At 45.1% G+C, this 15,442-nt stretch overlaps 2 protein-coding genes and 1 pseudogene across 3 annotated transcripts in view; 1 reads left to right on the top strand and 2 right to left on the bottom strand.

Moving 5' to 3' along the window:
• Positions 1-15,442, top strand: part of Psph (phosphoserine phosphatase) — a 47,277-nt gene that overhangs the window by 2,689 nt on the left and 29,146 nt on the right. Inside the window, exons 2-6 of one of the 2 annotated variants that reach the window (XM_051205072.1) lie at positions 3,709-3,866; positions 4,951-5,085; positions 6,107-6,252; positions 9,318-9,466; positions 10,044-10,153. In XM_051205072.1, the coding sequence (XP_051061029.1) occupies positions 3,727-3,866; positions 4,951-5,085; positions 6,107-6,252; positions 9,318-9,466; positions 10,044-10,151 (678 nt within the window). In that variant the 5' untranslated portion in view covers positions 3,709-3,726 and the 3' untranslated portion in view covers positions 10,152-10,153. Of the gene's footprint in view, positions 1-3,708; positions 3,867-4,950; positions 5,086-6,106; positions 6,253-9,317; positions 9,467-10,043; positions 10,380-15,442 lie in introns of those variants that run through there. The other variant, XM_051205071.1, reaches the window with a different exon arrangement.
• LOC127237034 (40S ribosomal protein S6-like) lies at positions 11,013-11,812 on the bottom strand (annotated as a pseudogene).
• On the bottom strand, positions 12,160-12,639 carry LOC127237036 (60S ribosomal protein L27a-like). The gene has a single exon (XM_051205073.1). The coding sequence runs from the start codon at positions 12,633-12,635 to the stop codon at positions 12,207-12,209; it is 429 nt and encodes a 142-aa protein (XP_051061030.1). The 5' UTR covers positions 12,636-12,639; the 3' UTR covers positions 12,160-12,206.

Raw genomic sequence — 15,442 nt, 5'->3', positions numbered from 1 at the left:
CACAGGTATTTCTTTAAAAACCAGAGCTTTACGGTGGATTTTTAACCCACAAAGTGAGGGGAAGAGAAAGACACTGTCACCAGGAACCCAGCTCTGGAGAATCGTGAGTACTGTATATCTCCATGCATTGATTGGGTTATCAGGTCTGCCTATGAGCTAACCTCCTGGAGGGAAAAGTAGCATCTGTTGGTTTGAGGATGCGGCTTAGTGGGTAGAGCCCATTGTTTCTCATGATCAAAGCCCTGGGTTCCACCAGATAAAGTGGGTGTAGTGGTCATGCCTGACATCTCAGCACTCTGGAGGTGGAGATGGGAGGATTAGGAGTTCAAGGTTAATCTTTGGCTACAGAACAGGTGTGACACCGGGCTAGGTAGGGTACAGGAGAAGCTGTCTTTAAAAAAAGGAGGAAGGGAAGAAGAAAAAGAAACATTGTCTGCCATAACGTGATATAAGCATGCCACTTCTGGTCACAAGATTTTTACCTATTTCTTTTTTTGTTTGTTTTTTAACTAAATTAAATTTTTGTTATATGTGTTTGGGTGTTTTTCCCATATGTATGTCTGTGTACCACTTGTATGCCTGGTGCCTGAGGAGTTCAGAAGAGGGTGTCAGAGCCTCTGGAATTGGAGGAATACTTGCTTATGAGCCACTATATAGGTACCGGGAGCAAAATGTTCCCTGGAAGAGCAGCCAGTGCTCTTAACTGGTGAACCATTTGTCCAGCCCCCTAAAAAATGCTCCCCCCCTTCTTTGGCATTTTGTATCCCAGATTGGTCTGTAACACACAGTAACCCTCCTGCCACAGTCTCCTGAGTCATGACATACATGCTGTCATGCCCAGCTTGAATAACTAGCTTTTATTCATAAAAAAAAAAGATTTATTTATTTTGCCTTCATAGTGGCACACAGTTTTAATCCCAGCAGTTGGGAGATGGGAGGATCTCTAGTGAGTTCCAGGACAGAAAGCTATTTTTTTTCTCTTTTTAAGCATCTTTATTTATCTTTTTATATTTATTTACTTACTAGTTTGTTATCATGTATGTTGATTCGTGCGTAGGTGCCCTGGCGCGCAGGTGTCCTGGTACACGTGAAGTCAGAGCACAATATTCGAGACTCAGTTCTCTCCCTCTACTGTGTGGGTCCTGGGGATAGAACTCAGGTCATCAGGCTTGGCAGCAGACTCCTGAGTTCACCCAAAATAACCGTTTCTTTAATTATAAAATATAAGTGGCCAGGTGTAGTGCCATATGCTTGTAATCTTATCACTTTAACTAAGACATGAAGGTTTTGTGTTCACATAGCCTAGGCTACAAGGGGAGTTCTATACCAGTCTGGGCTACCTGGCAAACCCTTCTGCAATAAAACAACAACAAAACTAAAAAAAAAAAAAAAAAAAGAAGAAGAAGAAGAAAAGAAAAGAAAAAAAAATATACTGGCCTATAACATTTCCCCTATTCCAGAGAAGGTCTTGGATCTAGAAGTTTCCCAGAATCTATTTATCTATTTTGCACTGTCTAGGGGTCCTGAATAGCTTTGTCCCTAGTATGTTTTGCCCACTACTAGAGCCTAGTAAATTTGATTCTCTCCAATGTGCTTAACCTCTATGGCCACTTTAAAAAATTATTTATTAGCTGGGTAGTGGTGGCACACGCCTTTAATCCCAGCACTCTGGAGGCAGAGGCAGGTGGATCTCTGTGAGTTCTAGACCAGCCTGGTTTACAAGAACTAGCTCCAGGACAGCTTCCAAAGCCACAGAGAGACCCTGTCTTGAAAAGCATAAATATATATATATATATTTTATTTATTTTATGAATGTGTACCACATATGTAATGGTGCTTACAGAGGCCAGAAGAAAAATGCCATGTGGGTGCCAAGAACTAGACCTGGTTCCTCTGTAAGAGCAAGTGCTCTTAACCCCTGAGCCATCTCTTCAGCCTCCCTGTTCTGACCTTAACTGTCCTTTATTTTGAGGCAGGGTCTCTTGCAGTCCCATCAGCTGAACTCCTAATCCTGTTGTTTCTGCCCTCCATGTACTGGGAATTTAGACAGTCCCAGCGCAGCTGCTTTTATCTGTTTTAACACAGCTTAGAAGATAAAAGGTATATCATAACAAATGGCGAGAGAGCTAGCATAATCTTAGGTGCCTCTTGCAAGATACTAGATGGAAAAACTTCAATCTGTTTGAGCAAGGAGATTGTTTTCCTCCTTCCCCCCAGTGGCCTCCTGAATCCAGCCATGAAGGAAAAAATCCCCGTTTTCATTTGGTGCTCAGGTGAAGAAAGGCTTTGCAGCACAATTTTTCCCCCTCCATTTTTTTTATTAATTTATCTTTTACATTCCAATCCCATTTCCTCCTCCCTTCTCTCCTCCCGCTCCCCCTACTGCCCCCCCCCACTTGCAACACAGTTTTTAAAGAGTAAAGATGGGTGGATCCACTGCCAAGCTAGAGCCCCAGTCTGCCCCACTGAAGGCAGTGGGTGGGCCTGGGCCTGTGTTTGAACACAGACCTTTCTTCCAGCACTCTCTCTACTCCTGATCTGTGGGCTTCCCTTCCCCCAAAAGCCAGTTGTGAAGGTTCCAGAGTCTGTGTCCCAGCAGTGATTTTTCCTTCTCTCTGAAAGTCTAATGTACACAATTTACTTTGAAGCAAGTCAATTTAGTTTCCCCCTGTAGCCAAGGGCTTTTTTTTTAGACTAGTCTCACTGGGTAGCACCAGCCTAGCTTTGTGCTCATGATCCTCCTGCCTCAGTCTCCTTAGTGCTGGGAACATGGTGTGTATCACCACCCATACACATTTATTTATTTATGTAGAGATAGGATCTGTAGCCCAGGCTTGCCTTGATCTTATTACTCAAACTCACTGTATACCTAAGGATGACCTCTAACCCCTGATGCTCCTCCCCTCCCCTCCCCTCCCCTCCCATAGTGTTGAGATGGCAAGCACAAACGTGCATCTCCATGCCTAACATCTCTGGAATTCCTGGAGCCTCTTAAGGATATTCTTTGTTTCCTGCCAGGTTCCATGCCAGGTGACTGACCTGGATTAGTCTTTTTGCTAGTTCTGGGGCTCTGGGTGACTGACAGTCATTCCCAGGCATGATCTTATTTCAGCTCTTACATAATTTGCCTTCCTGGCTAGCTTTCTCTCAGCCTGTGCCTCATCACCCTGTTCAGGTGAATCACATGATATATTAATGGAACAAGCCCTTCTTTCTCATCTTGAAAACAATGTTCAAAAGGTACACACATAATTAAAATAAGTATTTTCTTCATCCCTCACCCACGGCACTTGGCAGAAACTGACCTTTTTGTTTTGTCCATAGCTCTGTCTCATCCACAATGTCATGCATGTGCCAGAGAGGGTGATGGGTCTCCTGGAGCTGGAGTTAACAGGTAGCTGTGAGCTGCCTGATGAGGGTGCTGGGAACTGAACTTGGGTCCTTTGAAAGAGCAACCAGCACTCTTAACCACTGAGCCATCTCTTCAGTCCAGTCTTAAACTCTTGATTCTCCTGCTTCCACGTTCTATGAGCTGGGACCCTGGGCATACACCACTACCCCGATTTAGGTGGTGTATGTGGGGGGGGTGGGTGTATGTGTGAAACTCAGGGCTTCATGAATGCTGGCCACTCTACCACCGAGCCTCATCCCTAGCCCCTTGTGATTATATTTGACATCTTTGAGCACATTTCTACTTTTCTGTTCTAGGAGGAAAGTTCTTCCAGGATGGTCTCCCACTCAGAGCTAAGGGAACTCCTCTGTTCAGCCGATGCAGTGTGCTTTGATGTCGACAGCACAGTCATCCAAGAAGAAGGGATTGATGAGCTGGCCAAATTCTGTGGTGTGGAGGCTGCTGTGTCTGAAATGTATGAACTGTCTGTCACCATGGTTTTTTTTTTTGTTGTTGTTGTTGGTGGTGGTTTTCGAGATAAGGTTTCTCCATAGCTTTGGAGCCTGTCCTGGAACTCACTCTATAGACCAGGCTGGCCCAGAACTCACAGAGAGAGATTCATTCCCTTCTGCCTTCTGAGTGCTGGGATTAAAAGCATGTACCACTACCACCCTGCCAGAAATCACCATGTTTAAAAAAAGAACGACCAACTGGGTGTGGTAGCAAATGCCATTAATCCCAGCACAAGGCAGAGGCAGGTGGATCTCTGTGAGTTTGAGGTCAGCCTGGTTTACAAAGGGACTTTTAGAAGAGCCTGGGCTATTATTACACAGAGAAACCCTGTCTCAAAAAAACAAACCAAACCAAGACAATCAAAAGACTGGATGAAAGGCTAGGTTAGTGTCTCAGTTCCTAGGTTCTGTTTTTGGCTAAGACAAAAGCACTAGGTATTTCATCCTGTTGCCTGGAACCGAATGTGGTAGAACGCTGTCTTCATTTATCCATCTGCAAATATTGCAGGGAAAACAAAGGCAGCAAAACATGGTTGTTTCTGCAGATGAGACGCATTCTTAGGCAGGCTAGGAAAATGATTAATCCAAGAAGATAGCCTGGGGCTCTAAACATTCAGTGGCTCCTGTCATAGTTGAAAGTACAGCCCTACTGCTTCAGTGGAGAGAGATTCCAGGCCAGAACCTTCTGTCCCTTCCCTTTGCCCTCCCCACTCTGTGGCTGTGACACCGTCCCGAGCTATGGCTGTCAGCTGCATTTGATACAGGAGTTTGCAGCCTTTGGTTTCTTTCTAGGTTGTGGTTTGCAAGCAAGATGCCTGTGTGTGGAATGTGTAGGTTTCCGACCCATTTGTAGATGCACAGTCCATGGTATCAGATTCTCAGTGTGATTCCCAAGCAGACCTCCTATACACAGTACGCAGCATGCCTGTTGTAGAATTGGGCTTGTGGTACTGCCTTCTTCCTCATCGTGAAGTCCTGGCATAGGAAGGCTTGTTGACTCCAAAGACAGCTACACCAGCTGGCCTGATCACTGGCTCTTCCTCCTAGGACACGGAGAGCCATGGGAGGGGCACTGCCTTTCAGAGACGCACTCACTGAACGCCTGGCACTGATCCAGCCCTCTAGGGAGCAGGTGCAAAGGCTCCTAGCTGAGCACCCCCCGCACCTGACCCCTGGCGTAAGGTAAGCACAGCCTTGGCCCTTGGCATAGTATCCTCCTGTCAGCTTGGGGATTTGCGGCACTCTCTTGAGAGTGTCTGTTACTGTGGGGCTCCCTGCTGCATGGCTCTGTTGGTCCTTATATCTGCTCTTATCTTACTCCCTGGTTCCTTACCTTGTGCAGTGGTTTCCCGAAGCAGAAAAGCTCTGCCCTTTAATTTCTAAGTGCATCTACAAAAGTATATACAGTGCTGGGAAAGGTGGTGCACATTTGTAATTCTAGTACTCAGGAAGCTGAGATAGGAGGATCCCGAGTTCAAGACCAACCAACATGGGCTAAATAGTGAGGCCTTGTCTCAGAACACACAAACACACAAGCTGGGAGTCTGTGTAGCATACACTTGTAATCCTAGCACATGGGAGGTGGGGGGGGGGGCAGGTGATCAGAAGTTCAGAATAATCCACAGACACATCTGAAAAACAGCCAGGGAGACAAACAAAAAAGCCAAGCCGAGGTGTTGGCTCACATCTGATATATTAGGGCAGAGGTGGTGGCTCAGGCAGAATTGCTGTTGTGAGTTCAAAGCCAGTCTGGCTCCTTAGCAACAGTTTGTCTTAAAAACAACGACAAACAACAAATAAACAAGCAAAGAACAATGAAAGAGACAACAGCAACAACCTCACAACAAAAGAACACGAAAGTGGATACATGAATAAAAATGTAATTGAGAGTGAAAGTGAAAACTCTAAGCAGAGAGGTTCATGGCTTCAGAATGGCCACCCTGACTGGACAGAGTCCAATAAGATGATTTTATTTAAACACACACATCCCAAATGAGCAATACCTCACCAGCACCACTGAGAGACACCCCTCAAAAAAAAAAAAAAATCCAAAAGGAAAAACATATAATGTTACAGCCCATGGGCACTAGCCTTACAGATGAACTTCCAGCATTGGTTTCAAGGAGAAATAAAAAAAAAGCATCTTTTTCGTGCTTCCTTTTCGTGTTAAGCAGTGCTTTGTACCCTGTGTTTATTTTTGTAGGGAGCTGGTAAGTCGCCTACAGGAGCGAAATGTTCAGGTGTTCCTCATATCTGGTGGCTTCAGGAGTATCGTGGAACATGTGGCGGCTAAGCTCAATATCCCAACGACCAATGTATTTGCCAATAGGCTGAAATTCTACTTTAATGGTAAGATTTTTTTTTTTTTTTTTTTTAACCACCTGGCTAATGGTAAGATTTTAAAGACATTCCCTTTCTTGTCCGTTCTATTAGTTCAATATTCTTGATAGTGTCCATTGGAATGTAACTTAAAGAGCGGTGACTCTAGGGTTAACAGTTGCATGAATTACTCTTTTAAAAAATTTTTTATGGGGGCTGGAGAGGTGGTTTAGGGGTTAAGAACACTAACCACTCTTCCAGAGGACCACCAGGTTTTGGTTCCTAGCATCCACGTTAGACAACCTACAGCTATGTAACTCCAGTTCCAGGGTATCCAACTTTCTCTACTGGCCTTGAGGACACCAGGGGCTCATGTGCTACACAAGCAAGCATGCAGGGAAACACCCACACACATAAATAAAGATAAATAAATCTTTAAAAAACGTATATATGTGTGTGTCACATACAAAATTGAACTCAGGTCCTCTGCACTCTGAACTGCTGAGCTCTCTCTCCAGCCCCGTATGAATGGCTCTTTTGACTGATAGCCTCTGTAGTTTGGTGTTCTTTGCTCTGCAAAACAGGCTGAGGTTGTCTTCTGTCCTGGCTTAATTCTGCACATCCATATTGCTACCCATCTACATATAAACCGAAGTGTTAGTCTGCTGCCTCCTTTTGTGATGTTACAGTTCAGGGTTGGTGGGTTGTTTTCATTTATCTGGAGCAATTTAGACCCAAGAAAGAGTTTGGTTAATGAGTTGCGACGTTACCATTGCCCTTGGGACACCTGGGGTCACAGCTACTTTTTACATAGTCTCAAGAGGGCTCCAGTTCTTCTGGGCTCTTGAGGTGCTGAGGCAGGAGTATTTCCAGTCCAGTTGGGCCACGGAACAAAACCTTGTCTCTAAAAACAGAATGAAAGACGGCTCAGCGGTTAAGTACAGGCTGTCATTTGGAGGATCTGAGTTTGTTCCCAGCAGAGTGCCGGTTGGTAGCTCACAACAGCCTAGATTACACACACCTGCACCACATGTACACCTCTCCCCCCCCACCACACACACAATAAATAAATAGTGAAAAATGAAAATAAACAGCAAACAGCGCTCCTGGGCTGGGCTGGGGTCCTTTGGTAAGCGTTTGCCCAGCCTCCCCAAAGCGCTGTGTTGGAACTTAAACTTCCCACCTGTACTACCAGATGAAAGGAAGATGAGGAGTTCAGGAGCATCTTAGGATACAGAGTAAGTTCTAGGATAGCCTGGGCTGTATGAAACCAGTTTTTTAAAAAAAGCTCTCTAGTTATGTCATAGGGTAGGTAACTGGTAGTCTTAAAACCAAGTGAGGACCAGTGAGATGGCTCAGCAGGTGAAGGTGCTTGCCAAAGAACCCTGATTTGAATTCAATTCCTGGAACACACATAAAGATAGAAGGCGAGAACTGACTCCACAAAGTCTCCATTGACCTCCACACAGGTGCCATGGTACGTATGTCCCCTCCCACTGATTTAGAAAGGTATCAAGTTAGCCAGGCTGTGGTGGTGCATGCATGCCTTTCATCCCAGTAGGCAGAGGCATGTGAAACTTTTGAGTTAGATGAGTCTGCTCTACAGAGTGAGTTCCAGGACAGCGAGGGCTACACAGAGAAACCCTGTCTTTGGGGGGAAAAAGTATGACACTGGAGAAGGGGATTGTGTCTGGTGTTGGGTTCCCAGGGGTCCTTGGAAAGAAGAAACAGGCACTCTAGGATGAATTCTAGCCTTCTGTGGCCACAGTGTAGTTAACCTCTGGTGAACTGACTCCTGTAGCTCAGCCAAGGGCTCTTTTATTGTTATGCAATTTTACACCCTTTAACAAGTCAATTTCCATATACCAAAACCTCTTATTAGAAGTTCCCAAAGAGACAAATGCCAAAGCAATTCCTAGCCACAGGACATTTCATTTTGCTGAGTCCTCCTGTAACCAAGTTTTGTATAGGCTTTGAAGGTTAGGAAACTCTCCTATGAGGTTTACATATTTCATCTGGGTGGTGCTGGCACACACATTTAATACCAGCACCCAGGAGGCAGAAACAGGCAGATCTTTGTGAGTTCATCTTTTTGAGTTCCAGGCCAACCTGGTCTACAGAGTTAGTTCCAGGACAGGCTCCAAAGCTACACAGAGAAACCCTGTCTTGGAAAACAAAAAAAGATTTACATACTTGTGACAGAAGGTATGGGACACAAAAGGCAGATCAAACCCACGTACTAACCCTCCAGAATCAAACCAGCTGCAGAATGCTTATGTAATCCCAGCATTTGGAAACCAGAGGCAGGGGATTAGGAATTAGATGTCATTTTTAGCTACTTAGGCTCTATCTGTAAAGATAAAAAACAAACTAAGCCAGCAAACAAGACAACAAAACAAAAAGACAAGTGAGTGAACCAGGCCTGGGGACTCACTCTTAGCTCCTTGGGAGGCTGAGGTGGGAGTATTGTTTCAAGTTTTATACCAGACTGAGCTACAAAGTGACACCTAACCTCGAATACACCAGCCAGTCCCATAGCCACTAATGAGTCTCTGTAATCACAGAAATAAATTCAGAACTGGGGATGGGATTCAGTTTGGTAGAACCCTTGCCTAATGTGCAGGAAGCCTTGGGTTGCATGCCTAGCCCTGCACACACCAGGCATGAAGGTGTGCATGCACATAATCGCAGCGCTCCAGATGTGGAAGCTGGAGAATCAGACATTCAAGATCATCCTAGGACTCATAGTAAGTTCAAGGATAGCCTCCTCCACATGAGACCCTATCTTAAAGAAAAGAATAAGTTGGTCATTTTCTTTAGGTTATGTTAATATTTTAATGTGATAGATTAATGTATTGCTATATTATGGTGCTCCGATGTCTCAACAAGGCTTTAAATTGCTTCACCAGAAGCTTAGAAGATGAAGCTCATTCCACTCTAGGTGACCTGCCAGAGCCACCTCCTCAGGAGCATGGATGGATCAGGGCCTATGCTGTGTTAGACTGAACACTGATGTTTAATTTGTGGATTGCCAGTGTAAACAAACTGGCCTGAGTCCAATGTTTCTGCCAACCTTTTCTCACTCTTCTCTTAAGGCGAATATGCAGGTTTTGACGAGACGCAGCCAACAGCCGAGTCAGGCGGGAAAGGAAAGGTTATTGGATTTTTAAAGGAAAAATTTCACTTTAAGAAAATAATCATGATTGGAGATGGAGCTACGGACATGGAAGCCTGCCCTCCTGCTGTATGTATCCAAGGGCGCTGTTCCGTTTCGTTTCGTTTTGTTTTGTTTTGTTTTTCCAGGTGGTAGTTTTGCTTTCTGTATCTGGCTGAAAACCATATGAAGTTAACAACAGAAGTTAGACAAGAACAGCTGGTTATCATGATAAGACCACAAAGCAACTGAAAGACATTCAGCCTAGGAGCATGTATGAATTAAGTGTCTTAGTCAACGGTTCTATTGCTGTGAAGAGACACCATGACCAAGGCAACTTATAAAAGAAAGCATTTAATTGGGGCTGGCTTACAGTGTCAGAGGGTTAGTCTGTTGTCATCATGTTGGGGAGGGTGGTGGCAGGCCAGCAAGCATGGTGCTGGAGCAATCGACAAGAGTTTACATCTTATCAGCCAGTTGGAGGCAGAGAGAGTGAGACTGGACATATAGACATACATACACATATATACATGTATATACATATACACACATATACACATTAGGTAGGTGTCTTTCACTTAAATGTAGTTTGTATTTATTTTTAATGTATGTTTCTGGGTGTGCCATTTTAAAAGGCATTAATTCCCCTCCCCCATTTCCTTCTTAGGATGCTTTCATTGGATTTGGAGGAAATGTGATCAGGCAACAAGTAAAGAGCAACGCCAAGTGGTACATCACTGACTTCCTTGAGCTGTTGGGAGAACTGGAAGAATGATGGCAAATCCTTGCTCACTCAGAACAACTCCAGTTTCTCAAAGCTACAGAGCTGGGCTCCCGGGAGAGCCCAGAAGATAGCTAGTTTTTCTACTGTAGTTCCAATATTAATATGACTACTAATTACCTGGAGAGTTTTATATTCTGAATTCTTTGTGTATGTTCCTACCTATATCTTACCTGGAGCTTTCTGAGGTGCATAGTAAATTAAATTCTTTTACTCTTGCAATGTGGATTCAGTAGCCTTAGTGAAAATTGGGTTTGTCTCTAGTATAAAAAGAATGTTTGTAGCCTGGGGGGGGGGGGATGTGCTCACCTTTAATTTAATCCCAGCACTCAGGAGGCAGAGGTAGGCGGATCTCTGAACTAGCTACAAGAGCTAGTTCCAAGACAGGCTCTAAAGCCACAGAGAAACCCTGTCTGGAAAAATCAAAGGGAAAACAAAACAAAACAAACAAACAAACAAAGGAGTTTAAAAAACACATTTACATCCACTACGTGTGGTTTAGAAATCATGGAGAGGAACAGTTTCCTAATAATAGCACTGTTCTTGGGCCCAAGAAATGGCTCACTGGGTAAAAGGGCTTGCTACAAAAGCCTAGCCATGTGAGTTCAGTCCCTGGAACTCACCATAGAGGAGACAACTCTCTCAAAAGTTGTCTTCTAACCTCTACATGTGTGCTGTGGTATGTGTGCACCTGGCACCCAAATCACATGCAAGCATGCACATGTGCGAGCACACCACACACACGTGCACGAGAGAGCACAGTTCTTTTCCACAGGTGACTTGGGAGGCACTACCAAGAGCAAGAAAGTTCAGAAAATGCTTTTTTTTTTTTTTTCAATGTATGATTATTTATTTGTTACCCTTAAAGACTTATTTTTGACTGGACTCAGATAGTAGAAGCTCTCAGAGAGGACAGCCTACGTCTTTTGGCGATCTGTTCCTGGCGCTTTTCTTTTGCTTCCTTCATTCTCTTGGCCAAAAGTTTAGCATATTCTGCAGCCTCCTCCTTGTTTTTCTTTGTACGTTGTTTCTTCAGAGCAATACGACGGCGTTTGTGTTGCAGGACACGTGGAGTAACAAGACGCTGAATCTTGGGTGCTTTGGTCCTGGGCTTCTTACCTTCTTTGTTTAAAGGCTTTCTCACGACATATTGGCGGACATCATCTTCTTTAGAGAGATTAAAAAGCTTTCGGATTCTGCTAGCTCTTTTAGGTCCCAACCGACGAGGAACAGTAGTATCTGTCAGTCCAGGAATATCCTTCTCTCCTTTTTTTACTATGACCAAGTTGAGAACACTCAGATTGGCATCCACGATGCATCCTCGAATAGACTTGCGCTTCCTCTCTCCAGTTCTCCTTGGTCTATAACATGAATGCCCCTTACTTAACAGCAGGCGCACTCTGCCATGGGTCAAAACACCTTGCTTCATGGGAAAACCTTGTTTGTCATTCCCACCACTGATTCGGACCACGTAACCCTTCCACTCTTCACCCAGAGCATCAGCTGCTACTTCTGTGGCCATGCGCTTCTCATAGAACGTACGAAGCTTGCGCTCATCGTCCACTTCGATGAGCTTCTGGCAGCCGGTGGCGGGGAAGGAGATATTCAGCTTCATCTTCGCACAGCCGACCGCCTAGGAGGCGCCACGAAAAAGAGCCAGAAAATGCTTTTAAAAATGAGATTGTTTACCCTCCTTGCTTAAAATTTTGTCTGAGGGGGAAGGACATGGATTCAGAAGACACATGTGGTGTCGACTATTGGATCATTAAGTAGGGAAGGCACATAGGTTTTTTTTTTTTTTTTTTTTTTTTTATTGTGTTTTTTTTTATTGTGGTGCTAGGGATGGAGCCTAGGGTTTTGAACATTTGAGGTAAGTACTTTTTCTACCCCAGGGCCTTTTCTTTTCCTTCCTTCCTTTCTTCCTTCTTTCTATCCTTCCTTCCTTTCTTTTCTTTCCTTTTCTTTTTTCTTTTTTTTTCTTTTTCTTTTTTTTTTCTTTTTTTTTTTTTTTTGGAAAATGTTAGCATTTAATTAACCTCCCTGGGTGGTTCAAGCCACCAGGACACAAGCACCTCCAACACCCTTTATCTTCTCTTCAGCTCTTCTGCTGAAAAATTTGGCTTTCACGATGACAGGTTGTTTAGGGAGCTTCCCCTTCCCCGATCGCACAACATCAATGATGGGAGCAGCTCCAGTCTTGTTCTTGGCAGCATTGACCCTAGTCTGCTCACTGACCAGTGTCCACAACTTATCCAGGTTGACTGTTGGGCAGAAGCTCTGATTCCTCTTTAAGTGGTAATGCCTCATACCAACTTTCCCAAAGTAACCTGGATGGTATTTGTCGAAGTTGATCCTGTGGTGATGCATGCCTCCAGCATTCCCGCGGCCTCCTGGGTGCTTTCGGTGTTTACCAATGGGACCATGGCCATGGCTCACGTGGCCCTGGAGTTTCCGGGTCTTCCTCAGTCTGGATGGCATGGCGGCGGCAGAAAGGAAAGCCCTTTCCTTTTTTTTTCAAGAGAGGGTTTCTCTGTGTAGCTTTTGGATCCTGTTCTGGAATTTGCTCTGTAGACCAGGCTGCCTTGAACTCACAGAGATCCACCTGTCTCTGCCTCCCGAGTACTGGGCTTAAAGGCGTGCGCCACCACTGCCCAGCTATTTTATTTTTAATGATGGGGTCTTGTCCTTTTCAGCTATGTATGTGAGGATGAGCTTGAACCCCTGTCCCTCTTGTGTCACCTCTTGAGTGTTGGAGTCCCAGGTGTGCACCATTATGCCTCAGTTATTCAGTGCTGAGGACTGAATGTAAGGCTTCACTCAAGCTAGGCAAGCCTTTTACCCCAGGCCTAGGCTCTACTGCCCAATGTCTGACTAGTGTAAATTATATGAAACATTTATACCTTAGCCAAATTGTTCAAATGTGTCCAATTTCAAAATCAGTTGAGGGTGGATGGTGCCTGAAAACTTCAGCACTCAACAGGGTAAGCCAGCTGGGCAGTGGTGGTGCATCCCAGTACTTAGAGGCAGAGGCAGGTGGTTCTCTGAGTTTGAGGCCAGCCTGGACTGCAATGAGTTCCAGGACAGCCAAGGCTACACAAAGAAACCCTGTCCCCTGAAAGCCAACAAAAGAGGCTGAGGCAGGAGGACCATAATTAACAAAACAAACAAACAAAACAAAAAATGAAAAAAAATAAGCCTTTAATCCCAGCATTCTGAAGTCAAGCAGTTGGATCTCTGTGGGTTCAAGGCCAGCCTGGTTTACAGAACAAGTTTTAAGGCATCAAGGACTACACACAGAGAAACCCTGTCTTAAAAAACCAAAGAAAAAACAAACAAAAAATACAAGCCAACAACAACCCCCCCCCAGCCTCCGAGGGGGCGGGGGAAACCACCCCAGAAAACAACACAAAGCAAAAAGCTCAGGTTTTGGAGGAGAGGCATGAAGGAGTATGCTTGGCAGCCATCACTTGGGCTCCCAAACAACAAGGCTATTGTTCCCCGGTTGTAAATGCTTCCTGGCAGTTCTCCTAGATGTCGCTCTGTGGGTTTGCACTTTTCAGCAGAGCAAAATGGGCAAGGCCAGGCATGCTGGGTCTCAGCAGAGTGCTGCTACAAAAGGTCTCCGTTTTCATGGCCACCTAGGGCACACAGCCCAGGTGGAGGAGGAGGAGGCCCCAGCGTTGGTTACGAAAGCTTGCTCTTAGACAGGGCACGGACTGAAACAGGTGCAAGGCCAGATTTGCCCCACAGCCATCTGACAAGGGTGCAGATTGAGATCCAGATAGGGAACGGTTTACAATTCTACCATCCCGTTCGTTCTGTGGGCCATAGGCCATGGCTCTGAGCTCACCACCCCACAGAAGCACAGTCTTCTCTTTGTTGTGTCAGGGGTGAATATGAATGAGGCAAGAGCCATACTGATCTCTTTCATGCTTTCCTAATTGTAGACTGGCTGGAAGCAGCCAGGGGTTACTTCTCTCAGAGGCGACATCCAGGGGCAGATACAGGAGGGTGGGTTCCCCGAGTGGTAGCAGCGCGATACAGCGCCTGTTTGGGGGTGCCATATTTCAATCTATGAAAACTGTTTCTCTGACCAGGGGAAGTTAAGGAATTGAAGTTTGTCCTGGCTGAAGCAATGCAAGTTCTTGTAGCTAGGTATAGTGGCATAGTAAACAGAACATAGTAATATACAGTAAACAGTATATAGTAATCATATATATATATATATATATATATATATATATATATATATATATATATTATTGTAATCCTAGCACTCTGGGGTCTGAGACAGGAGGATCTGAGACTCCAGGCAAGAATGGGCTCCACAGCAAGATATTGTGTCACAAACAAAAAACAAAACACACACACACAAAACAGGACTTCAAGGCCTACTTTGGGTACAGAGTGAGACTGAGGCCAGCCTGCCTGGACTGCATGAGATCCTGTCTCAAAACAAGCCTGGTTAGATCCTCAGAATCCACAAAAGGGTGGAAAGAACCCCCTCCAGAAAAGAACCCCCTCCAGAAGATTGTCTTCTGACTGCCCCCCATACTCCATGACACTCCATAGACACACACACACACACACACACACACACACACACACACACACGTAAATAAATAAAAGGGGGCCAGTGAGATGGTTCAGTGGGTTAGGGCACTCACTTGCTGCCAAACCTGACGACCTGAATTTGGTCCCATTGACCCACACGGAGGAAGGAGAGGACAACTCTTCAGGTTGTCCTCTGGTCTCATGCACACCATGGCATGTGCACTCATTGACTCACACAGATGAATGTTCATTTGTTTAAAAGGGCAAAGAGTTGGAAGAGCTCAGTTGGTAGAGTCCTTGCCTAGCACTCAGGAGGCCCTAGGGGGCCATCCCCAGCACCCCAGATCACCAGGTGTGGCTGCACAGGCCTGTTAGCCCAGCACTGGTTTTCACAAAGTTAGAACCTTAGGGAGTAAGGCCTCATCTGTTGTGTTTTGGGTTAATGTTAATGCTGTGGTCAGTGTTAATAGGTAGTAGGTCAGGATGGACACGCCTGGTTTAGGTCAATTGTTAACGTTAGTAATGCAGTAGATACAGACAGAATGCTGTGGCAATGGTTTCAGCGGTGGGTGTGACCTGGTGTCGGGCAGTGACTAGTGAGCAAATCTATCTGTTGAAGGCAGTGATTCTTGTACTGCTGACCTCAGGGTTGTAGGAATTGCACGAGGAGAGATGGGAAAACACATTGGAGGATGTGAACGGAATTCATGTGACCTATGGACAGGTCACTC

Source organism: Phodopus roborovskii, unplaced genomic scaffold (genome assembly GCF_943737965.1).
Source record: "Phodopus roborovskii unplaced genomic scaffold, PHOROB, whole genome shotgun sequence".
In the NCBI taxonomy this organism is placed as follows: domain Eukaryota; kingdom Metazoa; phylum Chordata; class Mammalia; order Rodentia; family Cricetidae; genus Phodopus; species Phodopus roborovskii.
This window is presented reverse-complemented; position numbering and strand designations above follow the sequence as displayed.

Excerpts from the sequence above, each read along its gene's own strand:
- LOC127237036 (XM_051205073.1), bottom strand. The coding sequence starts at position 12,635 with ATGCCATCCAGACTGAGGAAGACCCGGAAACTCCAGGGCCACGTGAGC.